Source organism: Epithele typhae (assembly GCF_022376455.1).
Source record: "Epithele typhae strain CBS 203.58 chromosome Unknown BXZ73scaffold_2, whole genome shotgun sequence".
Taxonomy (NCBI): domain Eukaryota; kingdom Fungi; phylum Basidiomycota; class Agaricomycetes; order Polyporales; family Epitheliaceae; genus Epithele; species Epithele typhae.
In genome coordinates this window covers 882,969-908,340 of record NW_025954193.1, presented here as the reverse complement: position 1 = coordinate 908,340, position 25,372 = coordinate 882,969, and the positions used below count along the sequence as shown (strand labels likewise).

Genomic DNA, 25,372 nt, shown 5'->3' with positions numbered 1-25,372 from the left:
CAACGCCTCGCTTTCATGCGTCCTCCGACAACATGAGTTCGCACTCTCGCTCCTCCCTCAGCTCGACAGAGTCGTCCCAGACCCCATCGCCGTCATGCCCATCATCGCCGTCGTCCGCCTCGACCTCTTCGTCCCACAGAGGCACCCCGTCTTCCTCTCCACGCCGACAGGTGCACTCCAGACTGCACTCTCGCCAATGAGCGCCCTCGTTGGCCAGCAGCCACAGGGTCTCCATGTCGTCCCTCCCCAGCCACTCATGCACGCACTCCTCGCCCTCGCCCTCGCCCTCGCCCTCGCCCGCTCCCTCCGCCCGCCTCTCCTTCCCTTTCCCATCCCCACCGCGCCCCGCCACCACCCGCCGCGCCGGCTCGTACCCCCACCACACCCACGCCGCGCGCACGAGCACGAGCGCGACGCCGGCCGCCGCCCACGGCCGCGCGCCCGCGGGGACGTACGCGGGCGCGAGGAGGACCGCGTACGCGAAGCACGCCGCGAGGTCGCGCGCGTGCTCCTTCAGCGCCGCAAAGCGCGCGAGCGCGCCGCCGCCGTCCGCGCGCGGGAGGTAGCCCGGGGCGAAGACGGCGGGGGAGAGGTGCCGCGGGAAGAGAACGAGCGCGCCGCCCGCGGCGAGGACCCACGCGGGGAAGAGCGCGACGCGGAGCGCGGTGAGCAGCGCGGCGGCCGGGCTGGGGACGTGGGCGGGGCGGAGCGGAAGGGGCGCTGGCGTGGGTGCGGGGGTGCTCGGGGAGGGCGGACGTCGGAGCGGGCGAAGGTGGGGGCGCGCGGGGAGGAGCTCGGCTCGGCGCGGCAGGAGGCGAGGGAGGCGATGGAGGCGGAGGAGGACGTGGGGCTCGCGCGCGGGGAGGCGGCGGCGGAGGGGGGCGCGCGGGGGGAGTCGCCAAAGACGGCGCGGGTGGAGGACGCGGTGAGGGTCCGGTTGAGGTCGAGCGCGGCCGACGGCTCAAGGGGAGGGGTATGATCGACGTCCTCGGTGTGATATATGCTGTCGGGTTGGAGCTGGACGGACGTGCTAGACTGGGACAAGTGCTGCGAGTGGGGAAGCCGGGGAGTTGAGGTCAGTGCATGCGCGATTAGCAGTCGGGGCGAGGTGACATACCTCTGGTTCCCAGATGTGCATAACAGCAGAGGACCTAGCCGACACCGGAAACGCTTCGGTAGGCTCGTCGTCTGTGGTCTGGGTACGCAGAACGTTTGAGAAATAGAAGCAACTGAGGACTAGCGCACTACGCACCTTGCGGAGGGTGTTGCGGCGCATGAACGACCTCACCAATCCCTTCGCTTTTCCGGCCACTCTGGAGAACGTTCTCGACTTGCTTGTCATTAATCCGCCCATGTCATGATGGTCGGGGATGTCCACCGGATCTTTCGAGGTCCTATCGTCGCCTTCATCAACACTCACGAGAGTTCTCCGTTTGAGTGTGGACTCGTTGAAACCGGTCATTCCAAATGGCGCGAGCTGAAGCTCATCTCCCGGGGTCCTCACTGAATCCACCGAGGCCGTTGTGTCCGAGCGCGTAGTGAGACGTTGGGAGTCTGAATCTGCGAGTGTGAGAGATGGACTCTGGCGGGAGATTGAGTACGTAGTGGCAAGCAGAAGTACAAGGACATGGACTCACATGGGGGACAGGACTCGCCGTGGACTGCTCAGCTGTCATCGTTCAGCTATTGGCGAGGATGTTGCAAGGACAGGGAGCAGGGATGTAGACAGCACAGAGGAGAGTGCAGGGGAGAGGAGGAGGCAGACGACGAACGGCGTGCTACTCTTCACAGAGAGCTCCACGCCATCCCGGTTCATCACACTGCGCCAGACAATTCGGACCAAGACTCGACCAAGGCCACTAGACGTTGTTCGAACGCTGTCCCAGAGATATGCACATAATATTGCCACCACCGAGTGCTGAGGGTGTCACGGAACCGGTCCCATCGTCCGGTCTCGACGGAGGCATTGGCGGCGGGCAAGGCGTGACGGTGGACAGAGACCCGATGGTGACAAGATAGTTCAACAGCACAGCGTTCCTGAGGCTGACCGAGGCTGAGGACAGAGAGCGCTGGTACATTATTCGGGCAAATGGTGGAGATACATGGGAGTCACTGCACGCAGAGGAGACAGTCCAATGATACTTGATACATGGCAGAAGAGCACCGTTATTGCCTGTGCACTTTCGGTGCGGGGATCAGGCCGAGCAGACCAAATGCGAGCGCGTACAACCCGGAAGCTGTGGCTCTCATGAGAGACGGCCGCAGCAAGTTGGACGAAAACACGCACCTGCTATGACACCTTCTAGGTATCCCAGACTTGACCATTTCCCTAATGTGTACACTAGTAATGACCATCCCGCGACTATCGACGTGGTCATGATCTGGGGGAACATATGGGTGACATCGAACGGTATTCGGAGGAGATGGACGCACGGGGATGACGGTAGACAAGACACCTGATTGCCTCCAGTGTCGGTACTGTGCAAACTTAGCGGGCGGCTCAGATAAACTCAAGCTCTTGATGAGACTCACATTAGGTTGCTCTCCTTGGAGGAGCGGTAGTACGAGGACGTAGAGGAAGAGTGAAACCGTCACAGCGGCGGAGAAGAGCGACATTCTGGCGGAGAAGCTGGCGAGAAGAGTTCACGTCCGACAAATCAGAAGGCGGTCGAAGGGGTGCGCACCGAGCCCATCCTGTTGAACCGCCCTCCGCTTCGAGCATGTGAAGGAGGATATGGGGGCTATCGAAGTAGTAGGTGAGGAGACCGCCCGGAAGAACGAACTTGAGCTGCTTGAGAGTGTGGCGGGAGAAGGACACGAGCGAAGACATGGCGGGCGAGGTGTGAGAGGCGGGAGAGTGCGCCGAGGCGGACGCGAGTGGACGAGAGAGCGTTGAGAGTGACCGTGTTTTCGATCGACGCGGCCCGCCGCGCCGCGCCAGGTGGCTTATCGCTCCGTAATGATGCCATTAACCCAACATTAACCCGTCGGCTGGCTGTTGCGCTCTGTCCGCCGCAGTCGGAGTCTGCTCTTCCCGCTCGACGCTTTGCTGCCTGCCCGACGCTGTGATTGTGCACAACGCCCGTCCCAGGTTGCTGAGAGAAGACCGAGGCCACAGTCATCTGGTGAGAAATTAATGTACAGTGCCCCGCTGCACACGGTCGCATGTCCGTCCACTGACAGTGCGTTCATACAGTGCTCATACTCTCCCGCCGGCCCTCACCTCCCCGCATGCCCTAAATACACCCTCCGCCGCCTCCCTTACCTTCCTACCTTTCCGCCATGTGGTCCGGCACCCCCAAACTCTTCTTCGTCGCCGTTCTGGCCATCAACTGCATTCTCTGGTCTCACTCCCGCTACGCCCACTTCGGCACACGGCCATCTTCGCTATCATCCAGCTATTCCAAGCGAGCAGTTCAAGATGCGGACACACTGGACTCCCTTTCCCTGGCCGTAGACGGTGTGAGTGCCATTCATCTCTATTTCCCCGTCAGCCCTCTGTCCAGAACCTCACACAGCCTCCTGCTCAGATCTGTCTACCAATATCCCTCCCACCTTCCGAGCAATGCACGCATGTCAAAGATGTGTGCGACATGGATCGTACCTTCCTCGAGATTGGTTACCTCGAGGACTATTTCTGCGCAGAGTCCGCCACTCGCCCCTTCATCTTCGTCGGGTACGCTTTCTGGCTTGTCTTCCTCTTCTCCACCCTCGGCATCTCCGCCTCCGACTTCTTCTGCCCCAACCTCGCAACCATTGCCCAGCTCCTTGGTCTTGACGAGAACGTTGCCGGCGTCACCTTTCTCGCCTTCGGCAATGGTAGCCCCGATATGTTCGCCACCTTCTCTGCCATGCGCTCCAATTCCGGAGGCCTCGCGATTGGCGAACTGCTCGGAGCTGCCACTTTCATCACTTCCTGCGTCGTTGGCTCTATGTGCATCATCAAGCCCTTCAAGGTCATGCGCGGACCCTTCCTACGCGACGTCGGCTTCTTTACTGTCGCGGTCACATTACTCCTCGTCGTCCTCTGGGACAGCAAGCTCGAGGCATGGGAGTCTGCAGGAATGGTCGTGCTCTATGCCGTGTACGTGCTCACTGTCGTGGTGGGCAGCTGGTGGAGATCTCGGAGGCAAAGGCAGAAGGAGTACGAGGCGCTCATGCGCAGCGAGTACGCGGATGAGGAGCCGTATCTCGACGACCAGCCGTACTTGGATGAACGTGAGTCCAGTACTTTTTTTTTCGCGTCCTTTCTTCCGACGTCCAGGCAGCCGATCTCCTGTCGCACTCTTCCAACTCGCTTGAACCGCCTTTCATGCGTGCTCGCGCACACTCGCATCCCGAACCCCCAAGGCTCGGCATTCAGACCGACTTCCCCGCACGACCGCGAACGCGCTCCTCATCACCCTCCCCGTCTCCGCCCCTCAACCACATGCCGTCCTTCTCTTTGATCGGCGCACTCGAATTCCGCCGTGTCGTGTCCTCGCTCCAACGCGACGCCGCATCCTCCACCCTATCGCATTTTGAGAGTCCACTCACGCCCTACACCTACCGACGGTCACGGCGTGGAACGACCTCCGGTGCTCGCACACCCCTCCGGACCCCTATGAGCTTCACAGAACGCGACCCTTGGGATGCTGCGCTGGGCGTCCCGCTTAATGAACGTTCGCCGCCTCCGGTCATCAGCGAACCTATTGAAGATGTGGCAACCTCTCCCCTCGCTATGTCGATACCCGCGATATCGCATACTCCCGCATCGCCCACTGCGTCTACGGATGACGACACGGACACGGAGTCTCGAACCTTAGTGCTCCGCTCGCACCGCGAACGCGTGGTCGACACGCTAGGACACATCCTCTACATACTCTTTCCGACGCTGCACGGCTTCTGGGCGAAACCGCTACTCGGCAAGATTGCTGCCGTGCTTGCCGCACCGGCCGTTCTCGCGCTCACAATCACCCTCCCCGTCGTCGTGACGTCGTACGAGGCAGCCGCGGCTGCACACGAGAAGCGCTCGCACCACCATGCAGCAAGTGCAAGCGAAAATCGCTTGGTTGACTTCGAGGAGGAAGGCATTGAGCGTGCGCTGATCGCAGAGGAAGAGGTCGAGGAGGAGATGCACGAGCTTGGGTTCAACAAATGGCTCATGGCCGTGCAGTGCTGCCTCGGGCCGCTGTTCTGCGCACTCGTCCTGTTGGGTGGGTCCTTTACTCACTACCTCCGTTCCGCTTCCGTCTGGTCACCGCCTCCGTCTTCATTTCGGGCTAATATCTGACCTCATTTCCGAACCGCAGACGACGTCGCACACGAGGGATGGTTGCTGCTTGCCACCAGCGGCGCAGGCTTCGCCGCAGCGATTCTCGTCATGGTGTTCGCGGATACGGGTCGGTCGCCCGCCTCCCAGCTCACGCGTTGCGCGATGGGCTTCATCGTCGCGGTCGTGTGGATTATGGCTATCGCCGACGAGGTCGTGAAGGTGCTCCAGGTGCGTCTGTCCGTAAGCCTACTATCCGCAGACATCAGTGCTGACCCCGCCGCCTGCCCCCGAACGTAGACCTTTGGCTTCATCTTCGGCCTCTCGGACGCCATCATCGGCATCACCATCTTCGCGATCGGGAACTCGCTCGCGGACCTCGTCGCAAACATGTCCGTCGCCGTCTTCGCGCCCATCATGGGCTTCTCCGCCTGCTTCGGCGGCCCGATGCTCAACATCCTCCTCGGCGTCGGCATCTCGGGCTCGATCATCGTGCGCGAGACTGGGGTCCCGTACCCGCTCCACTTCTCGCCCACGCTCGTCGTCACGGGCGTCGGCCTGCTCGCGATCCTGCTCGCGACGCTCGTCTACGTCCCGCTGAACGGGTACTTCCTCCCGCGCGCGTGGGGCGTCGCGCTCCTCGTCGCGTACACGTGCATCATGGTCACGAACATCGTCGTCGAGGTCAAGACGCTGTCGTCATAGGCGCTGCTGGGGGACGTTCCGGAGGGTGTGCCGCTGCGACGCTTTACCCCGCTTTACTGTCGATACCTATCTATATATTCCGCATGCTACTGTTGCGTCGAGCCTAGTCATATACACAGTATAAACACGGACAATGGGATCAAGTTGTACTTTCTGTTGAATCATTCCGTCTCTCGGGGTTAGCCACTGGTGGGAGCGCGCGTGAGGGTGTATTTCAACGGTGCGAGTCACCATGAGGGCAGAATAACTCCGATGCCGGCTCGCATTTCATCATGCGAGAGTCAGACGACCCGACTTGTGTGGCAATTCCCTGCGGAGACTTGCAGTTCACTGAGTTCAAGAAGCCTTCTAGTGCTAAGACAATGCGCTATCGGTGCGAGTGTGATTTGATTCGGTGACCAAGACCCGCGAATCGAGAATAGCGTGGTTTCGTATCCGGAAGAGTAAATAAGCAAGATGGTAGAGGGTGCGATACGCCCCCTCATACTCCCACCTCCTTCCTGTCCGTTCATCCCGACCCCAACTCCAACACCACCGCTCTCATCCCTACCTCCCCAACAATGGCCGCGCGCGAACAGCTCCTCACCTCGCCCGACGGCACGCGCATCTGGGCCGAGTCCGCCGGGGACGCGTCCCAGCCCGCGATCGTCTTCGTCCACGGGCTCTCGTGCACCGCGCGCGGGTGGGACGCGCAGTTCGCGGACCCGGCCCTCCTCCGCGCCTTCCACCTCGTGCGGTACGAGATGCGCGGGCACGGGCGGAGCGGGAAGCCGGTCGACGAGGCCGCGTACGCGTCGGACAGGATCGCGGCGGACTTCAAGACGGTCTGCGACGCGTTCGCGGTCGTCAGGCCGATCATGGCTGGCTGGTGAGTCGCGCCCGCCGTTCTCAGCGGGTGGAGGGGGATGTCAATTGCGCTTGGGAGGATCGGGGGGCTCGGTCGCTGACGGCGGTGGGACCTTCACAGGAGCCTGGGAGGTGAGTGCGCGCGCGCGAGCCCGCCGGACGCCCGCTGACGTTCCCCATCCCCCATCCACCGACGCCGACCACAGGCGCGATCGCGGTGGACGTCGTGACCGCGTACGGCGCGGACTACCTCGCGGGGATCATCTACATCGGCGGCTCGATCGTCGCGCTGCACTACCACGGGCCGTGCAAGCACCCGCGGATCAGCGAGATCATCCCGTACAGCATGTCGCCCGACGCGGACCAGACGCACGTCGGCGCGGAGCTCTTCGTGGACTCGTGCGTGAAGGCGCCGCTGCCGTACGCGACGAAGCTCGAGTGGATGGGCGGGTTCATCGTCCAGCCGCGGCTGAGCCGGCACTGGAGCATCAACCGCGCGCAGGACCACACCGTCTGGGAGGCGAGCGCGCGGGGCATCCCGGTGGTGATCATCCAGGGGACGGAGGACGAGCACTGCGTGTACGAGAACATGATCAGCCGGGCGAAGACGGTGTACGCGGACGTGGAGGTGCACCTGCTGGAGGATGTCGGGCACTCGCCGCATTTCGAGAGGCCGGAGGTGGCGAACGAGCTGATGCTGGAGTGGGCGTTGAGGAAGACGGCGGCGGCGTAGAGTGACCGTAGAGTTGCAGAGTCCTGGCGCAGTTCATGCGACGACCGGAGGGCGATTGCTAATGTGACATGCACATCAAATATGCCGTTTCACTCGCTAATGTTGACATGGAGGAGATACAACGTCTGCGGAGATGATGGCGCCGCGGGCCGCGTTCCAATGTCCCTGAAGTTGTCGTCTGCGATGCAAGGGTCATTCCGTCGCTACAAACGGTCACAACAGTCGAGTAGTAGCAGTGAGCACTAAGCCGCGTCAGACGCGCGCATGTCTCCGAACACTTACCAGCACCCCCAAACCACTCTGTTGCTCCGTTTCACGCTTACCGGCCTACAGTAATCCGCAGCAGAGTCCAGAACGCTTGGCCGACTGAAAATGGATCGAGATGTAGGGACCGGCGGCGGGCACTGCCACGCACACCTCCTTGACTCTCGCTTCCATCGTCATCTCGGGCGCCGGATACCGCGGATGACCATTGTCACCAACCCCGGCTTCGCGGAGTTATTGTTCGATCGGCGGTGTTCCCATTTCGAAAGCAAAGGGCGCCCTACTCCTAACGGCCCTCTGCGGGCGCCGGGCACATTGACGGTGGGCGCGCGGGCAATTCCGCATAAGAGGAACACAGTAAGCAGCACGTTCAGCTCTCCCCGGTGCGCGCCACCGACGACGACACGGCTCGCTTAGCAGCGGAAGTGCCGGCCAGCTTGCGTGGCTCGCGCGCCGCCCCCCGGCGAGCAAGCACGGTGACAACATCGCAAGCCCATCTGTCCCGCCTGGACTTCGCCATGGCTGCAGTTTTTCCGACGATCAGGTATATCATCTCCACAATGCCAGTCGACCCCTCGTCTGTGTTCCCGTTCGCTCCTTCCTCCTTCTACCCTACTACTTCCCCGCAATGTCCAACCCTTCGGTGCACTCCACTGAAGGCCAGGAGGCTCTTCACGAACTCCCCTCTCCCATCGAATTCTCCTCTTCGCATGCCCGTCGCAACCGCTCCTCAAACGACCCGTCCTCCCCCGTCAAGTACAAACACGGTTCTCCGCTTTCCCAACGGCAATCCACCACTTCCCATGTCGATATCGGTCACTTTGATCTCGAAGGCGTCGAGCGGCTCCACAGGACCTACACCCGCGAAGCGGACGGGGGACAAGCAGTCACTCAATCAATTGCGTCTGCTGAGACTCTGTACGGAGACATCAACGGATCATTCGACTTTGAGAAGACGATGCGTAACGTGGTCAGAGAGTGAGCATATTTCGCCTCAACACGCACATGAGTGGGCCTTGATGCGTGTTTTCAGGATGGACAGACAGGAACTCAAGCGCAGAGAGCTTGGAGTCCTGTTCAAGGATCTCCGCGTGGTCGGCGTCGGATCTTCTGCCTCGTTCCAGCCTACCCTGGGCTCTGTCCTCAACCCTCTCAACACTATCGCTGAGCTCCGGCAGTCGTTGCATCCTGCGACTCGCGACATCCTCTCTGGATTTGAGGGACTAGTCCAGCCAGGAGAGATGCTGCGTACGTGCTACGCGGGATTCTTTGTTGATTTCCGACTGACGTCAATCACAGTCGTCCTCGGACGCCCGGGGTCTGGCTGCTCCACTCTCCTGAAGGTCCTGGCCAACCAGCGTCAGGAGTACCACAAGGTCGAGGGCGAGGTTTTATACGACTCCCTGACCCCCCGAGAGATAGAGGCACACTATCGCGGCGATGTCCAGTACTGCCCTGAAGATGACATTCACTTCCCGACTCTCACCGTCGACCAGACAATTCGCTTCGCCGCCGAGACGCGTACACCTAGACAACGTCTCGGTGGGGCGTCGCGCGAAGACCACATTTCTCGCGTAACAGATATCGTGGAGACCGTATTCGGTCTGCGTCATATCAAGGACACACTGGTGGGAAACGCGTCCATCCGCGGGGTCTCCGGCGGCGAGCGCAAGCGCGTCTCCATCAGCGAAGCAATTGTTGCTCGTAGCCTGTTGATCTCATGGGACAACTCCACACGTGGCCTTGAGTGAGTTTTTTTGGTTTTGTCTTGTGTCTCGTGTGCTTTCGCTGACATACGTTCGCAGTGCATCAACGGCTCTTGAGTTTGTTCAGGCTCTGCGCATTGCCACCGACATCGCCCGGCAGTCGACAATCGTTGCAATCTATCAGGCCGGCGAGCAACTCTACGAGAGCTTCGACAAGGTGTGCGTTGTCTACGAGGGCAGACAAGTGTACTTTGGTCCTGCCAATCGCGCGAGGCAGTACTTCATCGACATGGGCTTCGAGCCGGCCAACCGTCAGACGACGGCCGACTACCTTGTCGCAGGTGCGTCTTCCCCGAATTTCACTGCGAGTACATTGCTAATTGGCACCGTAGTGACCGACCCCAACGGCCGCACCGTCCGTGCCGGGTTCGAGAACCGGGTCCCCCGCACCGCATCCGAGTTCGCCGCGCACTGGGCGAGGTCCGAGCTCGCACAGCTGAATCGTGAAGAAATGGAATCCTACCGCGAGCAGTTCGTCGGCAAACCAGACCGTGTCATGAACTACAAGCAGTCCTCCAAGGCCGAGCACGCGAAACGAGCGAACCCCAAGAGCCCCTACATCGTCACCATCGGGATGCAAGCCAGCGCGCTCATGCGCCGTCGCGTGCAGATTATCCGCGGAAACATGACCGCCCAAGTCATCCAGGTGTTCTCATTCGTCATCCAGGCGATCATCATGGGAACGGTCTTCCTCCGGCTCGAGAACACGACCGCGGCGTTCTTCTCCAAGGGCGGTGTCCTCTTCTTTGCGATGATGTTCACGGCGCTTTCGGCCATGGCGGAGATTCCGGCACTGTTCTCGCAGCGGCCGATCGTGCAGCGGCAATCGCGCGTGGCAATGTATCATCCCTTCGTCGAGGCGTTGGCTCTTACTCTCGTGGATATCCCCATCACCCTGGTCACTCAGATCATCTTCAGTGTCGTGCTTTATTTCCTCGTCGGCCTCGCAGCGACGGCCAGCCAGTTCTTGTAAGTGGATCTCTTGGTTGGATTCTCAGCGCCCTCTAACATATGTTTCAGTACCTTCTTCTTGCTTTCAATGGCTTGCACCCTCGCCATGAAGTCCTGGTTCCGTGTGCTAGCTGCAGCGTTCAAGAGCCCTGCGCCAGCCACAGCCGTGGCTGGTCTCAGCGCGCTGCTTCTCACTCTGTACACTGGCTACTCTCTGCCTCAACCTTACATGCACGGCGCGCTGAAGTGGATCACCTGGGTCAATGTGAGCAAACGGTGCTCGATTGCACACGAGATTGACTGACCGCTTTGCAGCCCCTCCGGTACGGCTTTGAGGCGCTGATGGTGAACGAACTCCATCACACCAATGCCGAGTGCGCCTCCTTGATCCCCCAAGGCCCCGCCTACGCCAATATCTCGCTCGAGAACCAGGTGTGCACGACCGTAGGCTCTGTCTCGGGACAGTCCACCGTCTCTGGTCTGGCCTATGCTCAGCTCGCATACGACTACTCGTACAGCAATTTGTGGATGGTCAGTTCCGTTCTCTAGACTTCTTGGGTGTAATCACTGACTTCGCTCAAGAACAGTGGTATCCTGATCGTGTTCGGTGTCGGTTTCGTGGCTGTCCTTCTCCTCTTCTCCGAGTTCAATCAAGGCCTCGCCGGTGACTCGACCGTCATGCTCTTCAAGCGCGGCTCGAAAACCGACGTCGTCGTGGACAAGGGCGCTCCAGACGAAGAAAAGGGCAACAGCGCCTCGTCTTCCATTCAGCGCGAGTCTGGCCGCCAGACGGAGAAGATGGACGACGATGCATTCAAGACGCATGAGACCTTCTCCTTCCAGCACCTCGACTACGTGGTTCCTGTTGCGGGCGGCACCCGTCAGCTCTTGGACGACGTTTCCGGCTACGTTCGCCCAGGCAAGCTCACGGCCCTCATGGGCGAGTCCGGCGCTGGAAAAACGACACTTCTCAACGTTCTGGCTGAGCGCACGACCGGCGGCGTTGTCACTGGCGACCGGTTCATGAACGGCTACCCACTTCCCTCGGACTTCCAGGCTCACACGTAAGCACTTCGTCAAGGATGTTTGAATCGAGGACACGAGGCTCATCTCAGAGTTACAGAGGCTACGTTCAGCAGATGGACACTCATCTGCCGGCGTCGACTATCCGTGAGGCTCTGCTGTTCTCCGCGTGCCTCCGCCAGCCACAGTCGGTCCCTCTGAAGGAGAAGCAGGATTAGTACGCACCCCCAGCTACCCCTCCTTCAGCACTCACTGACAAAATCCACTCAGTGCGGAGAAAGTACTGCGTCTCTGTGGCCTCGAAGCCTACGGCGACGCAGTCATCGGTTCCCTCGGCGTTGAGCACCGCAAGCGCACCACGATCGCCGTCGAGCTCGTCGCCAAGCCGTCGCTCATCTTCCTCGATGAACCTACTTCCGGGCTCGACTCCCAGTCTGCGTGGGCGATCACGAACTTCCTCCGCGACCTTGCCGACGCCGGCCAGGCTATCGTCTGCACTATCCACCAGCCGTCCGCAGAGCTCTTCCAGGTGTTCGACCGACTGCTGCTCCTCAAGAAGGGCGGCCAGACGGTTTACTTTGGGGATATCGGCGAGCGCTCGAGCACGCTCATCAACTACTTCGAACGCAACGGCGCGAGGAAGTGCGGTGACGATGAGAACCCGTGAGCTGCTCCACTTGCTCTCAGTTGAACCCAGCGACTGACTTTCGGCAGGGCTGAATACATTCTCGACGCGATTGGGGCGGGCGCCACGGCTAATTCGACTATCGAATGGCACCCCGCTTGGAAGCGGTCGCAGGAGGCGATCGAGGTGCAGCGCGAGCTTGAAATCGTTCATGCCGAAGGCCGCGCCAAGCCTGCCGTCGTCGCTCGTTCGCAAAGCGACTACTCCACTTCTTGGCTCTACCAAACCGGTCTTCTGTTGCGGCGCGATGCAGCGGCTCATTGGCGTGACCCGACGTACATGCTGTCCAAGCTCATGCTCAACATCGCCGGGGCCCTGTTCATCGGCTTCTCGTTCTACAACGCCGACTCGTCCATCCAAGGGACCCAGAACCACCTCTTCGTAAGTCCGCCGTTTCGTCTACCGCGTCTCTTGACGGCTAACTGGCGACTTCACCCTCACCAGGCGATCTTCATGTCCATGATCATCTCAGTTGCTCTGGCCAACCAGATACAGGTCGTCTTCATCAGCATGCGCAACATCTTCGAGGTCCGTGAGCGCCACAGCAAGATGTACAGCTGGTCCGCCCTCGTCACCTCCCAGATCCTCATCGAGCTCCCGTGGAACATCCTCGGCTCCTCGCTCTACTTCGTCTGCTGGTACTGGACCGTCGGCTTCGCCAACGACCGCGCCGGCTTCACGTACCTCATCATGGGCGTCCTCCTCCCCTTCTACTACACCACCATCGCCCAGGCCGTCGCAGCGATGGCGCCCGACGCGGAGATCTCGGCGCTGCTCTTCAGCTTCCTCTTTTCCTTCGTCCTCACCTTGTACGTTCCCTCATCCTCTCCCATCCTCTCCGACGTTCTGATCTCCGCGCCCGCACAGCAACGGCGTCCTGCAGCCGTACTCGCAGCTCGGCTGGTGGCGGTGGATGTACCGCCTCTCGCCGTACACGTACCTCACCGAAGCCCTCCTCGGCCAGGCGCTCGGCCACAACCCCATCCGGTGCTCCGCCGTCGAGCTCGTCTCCGTCACGCCGCCCGCGGGGCAGACCTGCGCCGCCTTCATGGGCCCCTGGCTCGAGAGCGCGGGCGGGTACCTGGCGGACACCGCGAACGGCGCGTGCGAGTACTGCGCGTACGCGACGACGGACGCGTTCCTCGGCACGGCGTTCAACATCTTCTACGACCTCCACTGGCGCGACTTCGGCATCTTCGCGGCGTTCGTCGTCTTCAACGTGAGTCCCTTCTCGCTTTGGCTGTTTCGCTCGAGGACGCGACGGCTGACGGGGCGGGTTTGGTTGCAGGTCGCTTGCATTTACGTCTTCACCTATTTCTTCCGCGTCCGCACCGGGAGCTTATTGAGCTTCCTCAAGCGGCGGAAGTAAGTTGGCTGTCTAGACTCGGACGAAGGTTTCATACACACAAACGCGAACACTCTTTACGAAGCGCATATATTACGACTCAAACTAATGGTAGACATATTCGTACACTGTACTTGTTGTGTTAGCATGAATCGCAGCATGATTTGGGGGTTGCAACGATGCCTCCACGTGATTATTGGAGACGAGCCCCGCTGTTCACCGCATTTCCTCGGTAAGATGGACACATTCCCCCGATGGGACATGTCCTCCCTCCTCGTCTTGGTGTCTCGATGTGATCCAGTGGGAGAACGCTGGACAAGAAAAAAAGATGCTGACTGCAGTGTTAGGCAAGTCGGGTCTGGGGTGTGGGATTGGCAAGCGACCACGGGCCACCATGCAAGTTGCAAGATAAACGGATTGAGAGGAGGACAAGCACAACGTGTGTGCGTCACTACACATGCACGTATGGGTGAATGATGTCGGACAACACACAACGTTGTGGAGGCCACGCACCGAACTAAGCGCATATAGTCTCATAGTCTCAACATCCGGCAAGCCGCACAACGCCCTATCCACCCCGCTCCTCCCTGATGGACACACGCTTCTTCACGCGCGGCTTCGATGCGGAGGTCCGCAGCGAGCTCTTCTCCGATTTGGGGACGGCCGGGGGCGGGGACGGGTTCCCCGCTACGCGCGCGCGCGATCTAGGGTGCGAGGGCGCAAAGAGCGCGCGCTGGATCCCGGAGGAGATCGCGCGCGCGAGGATGCCGACGCACAGCGCGCAGAGGAGTGCAGCCCCGACGAAGACGTAGATCGGGTACGCATTCTGGGCGAGGGAGGTGGCGATGGCGTAGGGCGTGAGGACGAGCAGGCTGAGGAGGACGCGGAGGAAGACGAAGATGGGCGCGAGGACGTAGGAGACAGGGCTGTAGAGGACGGTGAGAGGCGCAAAGATAGAGAGCGCGAGCGCGAGGGTGGTTTGGGAGAGGAAGCGATAGGAGATGGTGAGGAGGTGGGCGAGAAAGCGGGCGAGCTCGACGATGGGCGGGGAGGGCGATGAGGCAGCAAGAGTGCCGCCGTCAGGCCTGGGAAGCAATTCCGGTTGCTGGCTCATTGCGCGGTCAAGGAGAATGGTCAGAAGGCAGAAGACTCGATCGACAGAACGAGGAGGACGGCAAGCGGCCTCCCAACTCCGCCAAATGCGGAGTTGCAAGCAACGGGCGGTCAGCGCCTCGCTCCTCCTCTCTAACTTCAAAACACGCACCCGGCTTGCTGCAGTAACGACCATCGCTTCATATCAGATGCACTCAACACCACACGTACCGCTTGAAATGATTGAGCAGATACTCGACGAGCTGGACGACCAAGGCGATGCCGTCCAAACACTCAAAGATTGTGCGCGCGTATGCAGCGCGTGGCTCCCGAGGGCTCGCTATCACCTCTGGCGCAAGCTGACCATCGACCACCCAGAAAAGATCACATTGATGATTGAAGCTTTTAACCATGCCCCCGAACTCTGCAAGCTCGTCCGGACTGTTCGTCTGAGGGCCAAAGACTGCCCGCGGGATACGAACTTCCCTTACGTCGCACCGGTCATCCTCCTCCCGTATCTTGCCCACATCGACACCTGGGAGGTTCAACACACTCTTCAGTTCCCGCTTTGCATGCTGGCAGCTCTCCGACAGTACACGGCGGTGAGAAAATTGGTTCTCGAATGCCGCATGGGATACCTGCCGTCCTCCGTCCTACAACTGGGCAAGTTGCTCTGCGCGTTCCCCGCCCTGCAAGAGTTGAGCGTGTCCGCCGATATGTTCGGTAATAATGCAGCCGAATCGATCATGAGGTCGTTGCAAAATCGGGTGCGCCTCCGTTTACAAAAGGTCAAGGTAAGACGCTCATGAGTATATTCGAGCGATCCACCCACCACTTTGTCCCACAGCTTCAACTACACTCATCTCCCTCAAGCCTACTGCACGCCTTTGTCGCAGCTTGCGCATCAAATGTGGTGGATCTCACACTCGGGGCGCATTCGTTAGGTGCTGAAGGTATTTACTGCTGACTCTCTATCGTGTAGCCGAGTTGCCGACCTGTTTCCACAGGCTTAGATATGAGCAACTTTCCGTGCCTCGAGCATCTTACGCTCCAGGTCAAGACAGACGACATTCGGATTCTTCGTGAACTCCGGGCTTTCCCTACGATCAACGGACTCCTTGACCTCGGGATCCCACGATCGTTGCGGTCTTTGGACATCGTCATCAATAGTGAAGCCTTATACTGGTTTGGTGTTGCACTCCACCAGGACCAACTAGCCACCATCTCCAAATTCACACGACTGATCGAGAACCACGACTGTCTGCGAGCCCATGGAGTCACCTGTACTGTAGAGAGCTCGAAGGAAAATTATACGAACATCTGGGTGTCGACGCTAGAGCAGGTTTTCTCATCACTCCACGATCAGGGCTTGTTGCGAATCGTGTTCACCCATCCAAGTGCGTTCGCTTTCGACTCCGCACAATCTTTCTTCCACTGATCGTTCTTCTATCTGATTTAGCGCGGAGAAACGAGCGACTTTTGGGACACACGGGCATTGTCGATATCATGACCACGTCTCAAGGAGAACAATGGGCGGCAAGCAGTGCAACTCTGCCAGGACAAATGATCCCAGTCCTACGGTCCGTGATCGTCTGGGATATGCATACCAACCGCACGCCTACATTCGCATTGGAGTACTTGTTTCAGGACGAAATGGCGTATTCCAGAGACCTCTTTCTCATCTTCGCTCCTTCTGGAAATCGCCTTATGTATTTCGCAAAGCTCACATACCAAGTCTGGGTGTTCGACCTCCCACGCAGAGGTGATAGGACGAGTGGTAACCAAGCGAAACTCCATGCTCAAACCGACATCACCCAGCTCGGGCGCATCCTTGGGGCCGCTTGGACTCCAGATAGCACTCACATCGTCGTCTCGATAGAGACGGGCGACGTGCACCTCTGGGATGCCGAAACTTTGACGCATGTCCGTGCCCTCACCTCTTCCCCTCTCTCGACGATTATCCCGGGCCCTGAGTATAACCAGTACACCTTTGCCTCTCTCTCCCTCTCCGTCGACGGTAGAACCGTCCTCTGTCACTTCTTCGACTCCGTCCTCGAACACTTCCCCAGGCCCCTGGACTTCCACGACCACGTCTTCACCTGGAACCTGGCGTCCGGAACTTGTCGCCTCCGCCGCGTTGCGTACAACCCCGACGCCGTCTCCACGTCCGCTGCCTTGTGGTCCGGCAGCCACGACGTCGGCGTCGACGTCCTCACGCTCACAGTCTCTGGCAAGCTCCAAAGGCTCGAGTCTGCCGCCGACGAAGATCGAGACGAGTCCGCGCCTCCCCCAGCCTCCGCCGTAGGCTCGATCATCCATCCGTTTTCGTCGTCCCTCCTCAACGAAAACGGATGGATAATCGAGCCTACCTCCGCCGCGGCGCAGTGGAGGACGGTTCTCGCCGAATGCGGCCAGATGCTCGCGCTCTCCACCGACGGCACCCGCGCCCTGTGCCACGCGAGCTCGGGTCCCGGTGCGCACACCTACTCCATCGTGGACACCGCGACCGGGGAGCCGGTGTACCCCCCTCTCCGGACACGCTCCGAGCTCGGCGTCTTCACGCCCTCGCCCGGGTCGTTCTCGCGGGATGTCCAAGCGTTGGCCGTGAGCTGCGATGGTCCAGGCGTCGGATGGCGAAGCCCGTTGTGGTTCTGGAGGGTCCAGGAAGGACGGCTGTACCGCATCCCGGTGTCCAAACACGTTTACGCGGGTTCTATGGTGTTCGCGGACGCCGGATCGTGGATCATGTTCTATGATACGGAAGAGAAGGAGGTGCGATTCTACTCCATATTCGACCAGGACATGGAGGAAGCAGATGTCGAGTAGCTCTCGGACCAGTCGATCCTCCGAACAGTACTACTACTTGCCCTGATGTACCATAGGTGGGCCACTCTGCTGCCAGTACTAGCACTTTCAATCAAGTGGTCACCCAGACTGGGCGCGGGAAGAGAGGAAATCCCAGCAGACCAAGCGCCAGGCGCCGGGTCGCACCCATCCTCCTCCATCCGATATCGATCGTCTCCCTCTCTTTTTGCTCCCCTCATTCTCTCCCACCTCCCCTCGCGGCAGCCTCGCTGCGCAGATCGTCCCCTATCCCGCCCTTCTGCGTCTTTGCCCACACAGTCGTGTAGAGATTGCCCAAGGCTCGTTTGAGCTAGTCTCGGCTCGGGCCGTTCATCCGGGCTGTGTCAGAGGAGCGAGGAAACCTACACAGGTGCGCACACTGTCCCCACTCTCAGCTGGGAAATAGAGAGGACGAGGACGAGGACGAGGGGGAAGGGGTCTCCTGCACGTCCTGCTTGTACGGGTAACGGGGCACCGCGAGTATATATTTTGTTCGCGATTCTTCCAACTTGCTGTGGCTCGCCCCCTCGCTCACGGACAAGGACACGGTATATGGGAATCGGTGTGCCCATAGGAAGGCTCTGTGCGTATTCCTGCTCATGTTGGGAGCAAGCGTGCTGACGGGAGATGTTGAATCGTTGCAGTGAGCGATGCGTGCACAGCCAGTGGCACTGAGTCCTACCGAGTCATTCACTCGCTGCCTCCATGGACGGCGTGCGGCTTTTGCCCACTTCACCCTTCCGTCCCGCCACCTTGACACCCTCCCCGTTCCCTCACTCGTTCCGCAGCCAGCCAGGATTTCCGAACTCGCAAGTCGATAAGTATCTAGAACTTATCTTGTGTACATCCAGGAGCATAGAGTAAGACTTCAAGATCGTTCCCAATAATAAGGTAAGCAGCAGGGGATATAGAGGGAGATAATGTACAGGGCGAACGAAACTAATGGAGCATTGCATAGGCGGGGTTCGTATGTGGAGAAGATACGGTAAAGATCAATCGAGGGCCGTGAAGCATATCGAGGGCCTGAAGGGGACGGGAAGCATAACGCGGCCGGCATAACGTGCACTCCGTGCCGCTGTCGTGTCCGCTACGCACTCGTTCAGTCCGATGCAGCACGTTCGCGCCACAGTGCGACGTACCATAAGGGTGGAATCTCCGAGCTCTCATCGTGCGCAAGCAAACGCTGACCTCTACAGGTGCGCACTCCCGCTGAGACCCATCGCACGCGCTCCCGCGCCGACGGCGCCCTCCCAGCCCAAGAACCGCTCGTTCGAGGCCTTGCCAGGCGAACCGTACATGACCTCGCGGTCCATGAACGCGGCGATGCCCTTGGAGCGGGCCCATATCGAGATGAAGAGGACGCGCTTGAGCTTGCGGTTGAGGAAGAACCAGTGCGCGCTCCAGAGGAGTGCGCCCCGGCGGCGGCCGTGGGCCCCAGGGTGCGGGGCGTAGTATTCGTCTGAGTCCGTGCTCGAGCCCGTGCTCCGGCGGCGGAGCGGGGCTTCGTCGACGTCGTAGTCGTCGAAGCGGAACTGGGTGTCATCGTCGGACGCGCCTTCGTCGTCCTCGCCGGCGCTGCCCTCGTCCGACTCGTCCGCGTCGTCGCTCGCGTGCGGGTCAAACTCGACGTCGGGGGTGTAGGAGTACACCTCACAGTCGGCGAGCCGGATTGTTTCGTCGAGACACTGGTAGAGGGTGGGGTGGGTGCCGGACTGGGCGCGCGAGGGCGCGCGGGGGCTCGGACGGACGTAAAAGTCGAGCGGGGACGAGGAGGTGGGGACGGAGAAGGGGAAGAAGTCGGACGAGGCCGGGGGATAGGACGAGTAGGTGCGGGGGACGCGGGTCTGAGGCGCGGGGGAGGTAAGGGTGGCGGAGAGCGCGCCGAGGACGCTCGCGCCGGACTCCTCGCGGTTGAAGTGGTGGGGGCGGACGTCGGAGAACTCGTGGTCGGGGAAGGCGACGTTGAGGGTGGCGATGAGCAGGTAGAGCGTCTTGCGCGAGTAGCTCTCCTGCATCGGCCCAAAGGGCGTCATCTCGGACTCGCGCTCGAGCGCGGCCATGTCGGACGGCAGCGGGGGCGAGTGCGAGACCTCGTCGGCGTACGCGGTCTCGAGCGAGCGGAAGAGGCGTTTGTCGCGCTTGATGTTCTTGCAGCTGTATGCCTCTATCCGGGTGTGGACGGAGCACTCGGGGCCTTCATGCGTGAGGGCCTGGGCGAGGCGGGAAAGCTCGGGCAACTCGATGTATTTCATCGTGGTGGAGGTAGGGAGAGACGATGGGGGTGCTACGGGGTCGTGAAAGGGCGTAGAGAGGTGCGTACGGGCAGCGGAGAGGCGTCTGGGCGATATATGCGGGGACCGACGGGCTGCGGTAGACGGGACGCGGTGGGCGGAGAGAGTGCGCCGGGAGTGGGACGAGCAGCGGGTCCAGGGGTTGTGGAGGGTGGCCTTGGCGCTGCTTATCAGCGTCGTGGGTGCGGGCGGCGGGCGGCGGGCGTCGAGGGGTGTCCGGGGCGACGGGGGGTCGGGAGGGGAGGAAGTGCGCTGGCGGAGAGGCTGGTGGGCGAGGGGAGGTGGTGGTGGTGCACAGGGCTGGTGGGAAACCGGACGGTGGGCGGGCGGACGTCATGCGATGTTTGGCCTTGGATTTGGCTGCCTCCGTACCCCGACGCCCGTGCCTCCCATGCTCGGTGTCCTCTCTGCCCACCATGTACGCACGTTCTCTCCCCAATCCAGGCAACTGCATTCGCCCCCACCCCAGTTGCTCCCGTCGCTGCTCTAGTGCGCCTCTGAGTCGCCGCAGGACCCGCAGCCTTGCAAGTCCGGGGCGCCTGCGTGCGCACGGCCTCGTTGTCTAAGTGGCACGCACGCATCTACGTGCAGGCGTTCACGTTCCAAGTCCTTCCTTTTTTCAGTGTGTCGCTATCTCCCGGGGTGCTTCCCACCGAAGCACTGCGGTAGAGCTCTAAGACGGCCAAGATCCAAGACGCACGTACGATGAGTGCTAGTGATTACCTAAGCGAACACCACCCTTAGGCGCCATATACAAGTAGCCCAGATCCATTTACTACTACCTCGTCACCACTAACACACTCTTCTTGACTTTCATCGTCCTCGCTCCACGTACTCCAACACAGCCAAAAATGATGTAGGTCCACTTCAATCGCCGCCCAAGCGCAGTAGGATTCGTATGCTGCTTTGTATCGCGATGTTGGTCTGGCCACAATGCGGCCACATCACGGTGATCAACTGCGAATACGCTCGCCTGAATAGTGGCCGAATCCCCCCATGACCATACGTCGCGGCGAAAACCACAGCCCACTTTCGACGATGCCCTCGCTCGCAGACACTCCTTGTAGCATCCCGCTTTGTCGTACAAAGCCACTGCAGGCCGATCTACATAAACCGCGCATTGTGAACGCCCTCCCCATCTGCTTTCCAGTGGCTCTACTTTCCTCCTTACAAGAGCCCGTGTGTCGCCGGCGGAGACCTACAGCTCCGCACTCAACACCTGAGGCACCCTCGGCATCAAGATTCAAGTATGTATCGCCCACAGACGATCCCCTTCATTCCTCTCGACCCTGTCTCCGTAAGTGGTTCGCTACACACCATGCACCTCCGACAGCTAAACAGTCCACACGCACCTCCAGCACCGCTACGCCACCCCGGAGCCCCTCGACCCCCGAATGCGCATGCCCGACCCGAACGACGTCCCCGCCCACCTCGACAGATGCCTCCCCGTCACGACCGTCTTCTCCCGCTACCCCTCCGAAGAACCCGAGCTCGAGCCCTCGTCCGCTGCAGCCGAAGGCTCGCAGCACAACCCCATCCTCGTCCCCGACGAGCCCCTCGACCCGGACATCGTCGAAGTCCCCCCACCTCCATCGCCCCGCATCACGATCCGGATCCCCGCGCGCAAGCCCGCGCGCCCCGCCTCTCCCCCGCGCAAGCGCACGAGCACGGCCTCCCCGCTGGCGCGCGTGAAGGGCAAGGGCGCGACCAAGGGCAAAGGCAGGGGCAGGGGCAGGGGCAGGGGCAAGAGGAGCGCGCAGCCCCCGAGAGCGCCGCAAGGGCGCGCGCACGCGCACGCGCCCGCGACGTCGTCCCCGCTCAAGGCCGTCGCGTTCGCGGAGGGCGCGACGGAGGACTCGGGCTCCGATTCAGACTCTGGGTCTGAGTCTGAGTCTGAGTCTGATGTCGAGTACTGGAACTGAGCAGCGCTTGGGTTCCTCTAGATCCGTTGGCGTCTTGGACTTGCCCCCACTCGTGAGCCTGGGGCTGACGGTGTCCGGAACACCGGCTTTCTCTCATGCACGCATGTCATACGCCGTCAGTTTGTGATCTGTTGCGTTTTTGTAGCCGTAATAGACAAATACCCCAGTACTGGAAACGTGTATGCGTGCCCTCGCAGAAGAGACGTTCCAAATAGATGTTTGGTATATTACACCGATCATACACTGCAGGAGACAGAGCGAGACCGTAAGCTAAGAGTGGTGGGTGCTCTGCCTCCGCCACGCGGCGGCTTGTCTACGTACATATTCATGCCATGGACCTCAAACCAATGTCCACTCTAAGTAACAAAAACGACGACGGCAAGCGACACCAATCGACGCACCACACGGGCGCGAAGGCGAAAGCAAAAGAACGGCGATGGGGGTACACGGGGATATCGACACAAAGCAGGGGATGCGACGCGAATAGCAATAATGATGTGATCGGGGCCTGGTCTCTCATGCGGAAGCACTAGTACTGTGGACGGGGAAGGATCTGGAAGGATACAAACGGAGAGGGCGGGACCGGCCGGAGGGCGAGACGAGACGAGACGAGACGGGATGGTAGAGAGCGGCGGGGGTCGGCGAGAAGAGACGGCGGTGCGGGACTGAAATGCTGAGGTCGCGGAGTCGGTCACGTCGGCGTCCGGTCGCGCAGGAGCTGTGTCGAGCTCATGGACAGGTCCGAGAGGCTCGCGAAGTGCGACATGTCCGAGCGCGAGCGCGGCTTGTGCGCCGGGGCGAACGTCGGGACGGGGCGCGCGGGGAGGTGGGTGATCGGGTGGAGCTTGATGGGCGACATCTGGAACTCGCCGACGTAGCCCACGACGCTGCCCTCGGGGGACGGTGTCGGGACGGCTGTGGCAGACGGGGCGGTGCGTTAGCCAAGGGACGAGAGGGGAAGGGTGAAGCGGGCGAGCCTTGGATGAAGTCGTCTTGGCTCTCGTTTGAGAGTACTTCCAGCGACTTCTGCGCCGTCTCGGGGATGAGCGTCGTCGACAGTAAGCCGGTAAGCATAAAGAACGCGAAGATCTCTAGACTATCCCCGCTCATCAGCACACACATACAAAACGCACGGCCCCACTCACATGTGCGGTAAGAACTTGTTCGTGCCGCCCACGTCCTTGAGCCACTGGAACGCGAGCTGCGCCACGACGGCGCCGAACTTGCCGCTTGCGGCCGAGATACCGTGCGCCGTCGCGCGGTATCGCGTCGGGAACACTTCACCAGGTACGATGAACGTGACCGAGTTTGGCCCAAAGTTTTGGAAGAAGTTCGCGAAGCAGTAGAGCACCACGAACCCGATTCGCCCACCCGAGGTCGCAGTCAGCTTATTGTACGCGAAACCTGGTGGGAGCATAGCGGTGAGCTTGGCGAAGAGAAGGACAGGATCAATGGTTGGAAGCCCGAAGAGATGCTCACCCATGACGACGAAGAGCACGGTGAGGGCGGAGAAGCCCATGAACTGGATTGGCTTTCGGCCCCAGCGGTCGATGAAGAAAAACGTCGCCCAGTACCCGGGAACGAGGCCAGCCACCGACAGGATGAGGTTCCCAAGACTCAGGTTCCGCAGCGTCTGCCAGACAACTGCACCTGGATTCTTGCTAGGGCTCGGAGGTCCGAATCCAATGGCCCCAAGGATGATCGAAGAATTGAGGCCCAGGCCGTAAAATGCGATCTGTAAGAGCGGGTCAGACGCACACAGCTGTGCACGCACAAACGGTACCCACATCGAGTGCGAACCACGAATAAGCAGTACCGATGAGCACCTTCATATTTTCCCACTTGGCGAAGTAGGACCGGAAGTCGTCTTTCGTTGCCTGGCGGGCGCGGACCCTCTGTGCGAGCGCATCAGGGTCGACGGTGTAGCCTTCATCGCTGCTGAGGAATGTTGCAGTGTCTAGCGTGGCCTGTTTCAGATTGCGTTCGATGTCCATGGTGAACCGAGGGGTCTCGGGGATGGTGAGGCGAAAGTACAGTGCGATAGCGGCGGGGACGCAGCCACAGCCGATGATGAGGCGCCATATCCGGTCGAGGGAGCGGAAGACCTCGGGAGAGGTGTCCTCGAGGAAAGAATGTTTGTATGCAGAGACGACGACGAAGGAAAGGAGGGTGGCCGCTACCGACGGAAAGGGCAAGCGCGCGCCTGTCAGCCGGGCCGGGCCGTCCGAACAGTGCACTCACTGAGTTGACCCCACCCCTGATTTGCGAACACAGCGGCCATAACACGTCCACGGATATGCACAGAGGAGAATTCTGAAGAGATGACTGCGCTAATAGGATAGTCACCACCGATACCTATGCCCATCTAAGAAGGTAGATGAGGATGGGCGTCCTGAGGTCACGACGCAGATGGGCATAACACGCACCACGAATCGCCAGAAGATGATGACACCGACGAAGCTGATACCGACCGCGGGTGCGCACAGTGCTTGCGCGAAAGTCGCGACCATGATAATCAAGAGCTCCACGCCATCTGAGCGCGGGAGTTGAGACGCATGAGCGCGGGTCGCCTCATCGCACGACTGCAGAAAAGCAGTGACGCACAAATACGTTTCCGACCGAGCTTGTCGCCGAGCCAGCCGAACAGCAGCTGCCCCAGCAAAACACCGACGGGCGTCGCGATTTTGATCCCCACCTCCTGCGAGGTGGTGAGGGCGCGTCGCGGTAATGCGGCAAGAGTGCCATCAGTGCCTCCCTCTGGAGAAGAGAAGCGCGTGAGAGGCGCGAAGGCGGGATGTGTGATGGAAGGGACTGACTGCCACCGTAGAGGTAGCCCAACATGACCGAGACGATGTTGATGGCAAATATGTCATAGCTGTCAGGGATATCAGCGAGGAGAGTGTCTGAGAAGATGCAGATCACTCACGCGTCCGTGAAGAAGCCTGCACCCGAGACGAGCGCGACTTTCACATGGAACCATCTGGGACCCATATGGCTCAGCGTCGGACCGCGCGCAAGCGGACGCGCATACACCGAGCATCGCGCGCGAGCGAGACGGCGGGGACTTACGAAAAGTGAGCATTGTCAATCTCCTTGAGCAGCGCGCGACGGCTGTCATTCAATCGCCGGCTGGCGGCGACGGCGGGATCGGCCTTGGCCTTGGAGCGGCCGAATGGTTGTGATTCGGTCGGGGAGAAGAGGCGGCTACGTATGGAGGGGGCAGGCATGGTAGGGTGTAAAGAGGGCCCACGCCCACATAGAGGTGGAGGGTGCGCGTCTGCGGAGGCGGGACGGAAAGCTCGGGGCGGGGCACATGCGGGCGCAAGCTAATACTTATATGAGTGCGAGCGGAGGAGGAGAACGGGGCTCGTCCGGGCCATTCGGACGTTCGGCGGCGGTGCTGTACCTAGGGTCCCCGAAAGGACTCGGCCCTTGTCCGGCCCTGGAAGTCAGCGTCCAGTCTGCTGAGGGCAGATTTCTCTCCGACGGCGGGGAGAAGGACGACAGATGGCTGGACGCCATCATCTTCTACAATCACCGCTAGCCGCCCTCGACGATCTCGCCAACAACGAGGCATTCCCCGGGAGCGCGTTCTGCAGAGTGCCACAGGCCTGTGCACGTTCGCCCGAGCACCAATGCCGTCTTCGAGGCCCG

At 60.7% G+C, this 25,372-nt stretch overlaps 10 protein-coding genes across 10 annotated transcripts; 5 read left to right on the top strand and 5 right to left on the bottom strand.

Moving 5' to 3' along the window:
• Nucleotides 1-13: 13 nt before the first annotated feature.
• BXZ73DRAFT_96215 (uncharacterized protein) lies at nucleotides 14-1,276 on the bottom strand (the record flags this gene model as incomplete). The annotated part of the gene is made up of 4 exons (XM_048027011.1): nucleotides 14-850; nucleotides 907-1,047; nucleotides 1,118-1,195; nucleotides 1,253-1,276. 4 exons carry the CDS (start codon nucleotides 1,274-1,276, stop codon nucleotides 14-16), a joined length of 1,080 nt encoding a protein of 359 aa, XP_047883213.1.
• Nucleotides 1,277-2,166: 890 nt separating this feature from the next.
• Nucleotides 2,167-2,830, bottom strand: BXZ73DRAFT_96214 (uncharacterized protein; the record flags this gene model as incomplete). The annotated part of the gene is made up of 5 exons (XM_048027010.1): nucleotides 2,167-2,237; nucleotides 2,288-2,381; nucleotides 2,434-2,478; nucleotides 2,533-2,629; nucleotides 2,685-2,830. The coding sequence occupies 5 exons, from the start codon at nucleotides 2,828-2,830 to the stop codon at nucleotides 2,167-2,169; spliced, it is 453 nt and encodes a 150-aa protein (XP_047883212.1).
• A 452-nt stretch (nucleotides 2,831-3,282) lies between these two features.
• On the top strand, nucleotides 3,283-5,956 carry BXZ73DRAFT_38712 (Sodium/calcium exchanger protein-domain-containing protein; the record flags this gene model as incomplete). The annotated part of the gene is made up of 5 exons (XM_048018242.1): nucleotides 3,283-3,414; nucleotides 3,507-4,218; nucleotides 4,269-5,195; nucleotides 5,292-5,482; nucleotides 5,552-5,956. The coding sequence occupies 5 exons, from the start codon at nucleotides 3,283-3,285 to the stop codon at nucleotides 5,954-5,956; spliced, it is 2,367 nt and encodes a 788-aa protein (XP_047883211.1).
• Nucleotides 5,957-6,516: 560 nt separating this feature from the next.
• BXZ73DRAFT_38620 (alpha/beta-hydrolase) lies at nucleotides 6,517-7,535 on the top strand (the record flags this gene model as incomplete). The annotated part of the gene is made up of 3 exons (XM_048018232.1): nucleotides 6,517-6,824; nucleotides 6,924-6,934; nucleotides 7,009-7,535. The coding sequence occupies 3 exons, from the start codon at nucleotides 6,517-6,519 to the stop codon at nucleotides 7,533-7,535; spliced, it is 846 nt and encodes a 281-aa protein (XP_047883210.1).
• An 892-nt stretch (nucleotides 7,536-8,427) lies between these two features.
• On the top strand, nucleotides 8,428-13,593 carry BXZ73DRAFT_38413 (pleiotropic drug resistance ABC transporter; the record flags this gene model as incomplete). The annotated part of the gene is made up of 14 exons (XM_048018183.1): nucleotides 8,428-8,777; nucleotides 8,833-9,047; nucleotides 9,099-9,546; nucleotides 9,605-9,846; nucleotides 9,898-10,534; nucleotides 10,586-10,781; nucleotides 10,832-11,047; nucleotides 11,099-11,580; nucleotides 11,640-11,756; nucleotides 11,810-12,202; nucleotides 12,254-12,605; nucleotides 12,669-13,033; nucleotides 13,092-13,443; nucleotides 13,513-13,593. 14 exons carry the CDS (start codon nucleotides 8,428-8,430, stop codon nucleotides 13,591-13,593), a joined length of 4,446 nt encoding a protein of 1,481 aa, XP_047883209.1.
• A 544-nt stretch (nucleotides 13,594-14,137) lies between these two features.
• Nucleotides 14,138-14,683, bottom strand: BXZ73DRAFT_39030 (uncharacterized protein; the record flags this gene model as incomplete). Its single annotated transcript, XM_048018302.1, has 1 exon — nucleotides 14,138-14,683. One exon carries the CDS (start codon nucleotides 14,681-14,683, stop codon nucleotides 14,138-14,140), a length of 546 nt encoding a protein of 181 aa, XP_047883208.1.
• Nucleotides 14,684-14,900: 217 nt separating this feature from the next.
• BXZ73DRAFT_96209 (uncharacterized protein) lies at nucleotides 14,901-17,487 on the top strand (the record flags this gene model as incomplete). Its single annotated transcript, XM_048027008.1, has 4 exons — nucleotides 14,901-15,455; nucleotides 15,509-15,614; nucleotides 15,669-16,058; nucleotides 16,121-17,487. The coding sequence occupies 4 exons, from the start codon at nucleotides 14,901-14,903 to the stop codon at nucleotides 17,485-17,487; spliced, it is 2,418 nt and encodes an 805-aa protein (XP_047883207.1).
• A 1,208-nt stretch (nucleotides 17,488-18,695) lies between these two features.
• On the bottom strand, nucleotides 18,696-19,757 carry BXZ73DRAFT_86747 (Maf1-domain-containing protein; the record flags this gene model as incomplete). The annotated part of the gene is made up of 1 exon (XM_048024298.1): nucleotides 18,696-19,757. The coding sequence occupies one exon, from the start codon at nucleotides 19,755-19,757 to the stop codon at nucleotides 18,696-18,698; it is 1,062 nt and encodes a 353-aa protein (XP_047883206.1).
• A 1,288-nt stretch (nucleotides 19,758-21,045) lies between these two features.
• BXZ73DRAFT_73398 (uncharacterized protein) lies at nucleotides 21,046-21,718 on the top strand (the record flags this gene model as incomplete). The annotated part of the gene is made up of 2 exons (XM_048021893.1): nucleotides 21,046-21,093; nucleotides 21,155-21,718. The coding sequence occupies 2 exons, from the start codon at nucleotides 21,046-21,048 to the stop codon at nucleotides 21,716-21,718; spliced, it is 612 nt and encodes a 203-aa protein (XP_047883205.1).
• A 691-nt stretch (nucleotides 21,719-22,409) lies between these two features.
• BXZ73DRAFT_38907 (inorganic phosphate transporter) lies at nucleotides 22,410-24,945 on the bottom strand (the record flags this gene model as incomplete). Its single annotated transcript, XM_048018275.1, has 11 exons — nucleotides 22,410-22,633; nucleotides 22,669-22,814; nucleotides 22,864-23,122; nucleotides 23,198-23,453; nucleotides 23,506-23,894; nucleotides 23,960-24,083; nucleotides 24,145-24,251; nucleotides 24,323-24,475; nucleotides 24,541-24,593; nucleotides 24,645-24,698; nucleotides 24,788-24,945. 11 exons carry the CDS (start codon nucleotides 24,943-24,945, stop codon nucleotides 22,410-22,412), a joined length of 1,923 nt encoding a protein of 640 aa, XP_047883204.1.
• Between the last annotated feature and the right edge of the window lie 427 nt (nucleotides 24,946-25,372).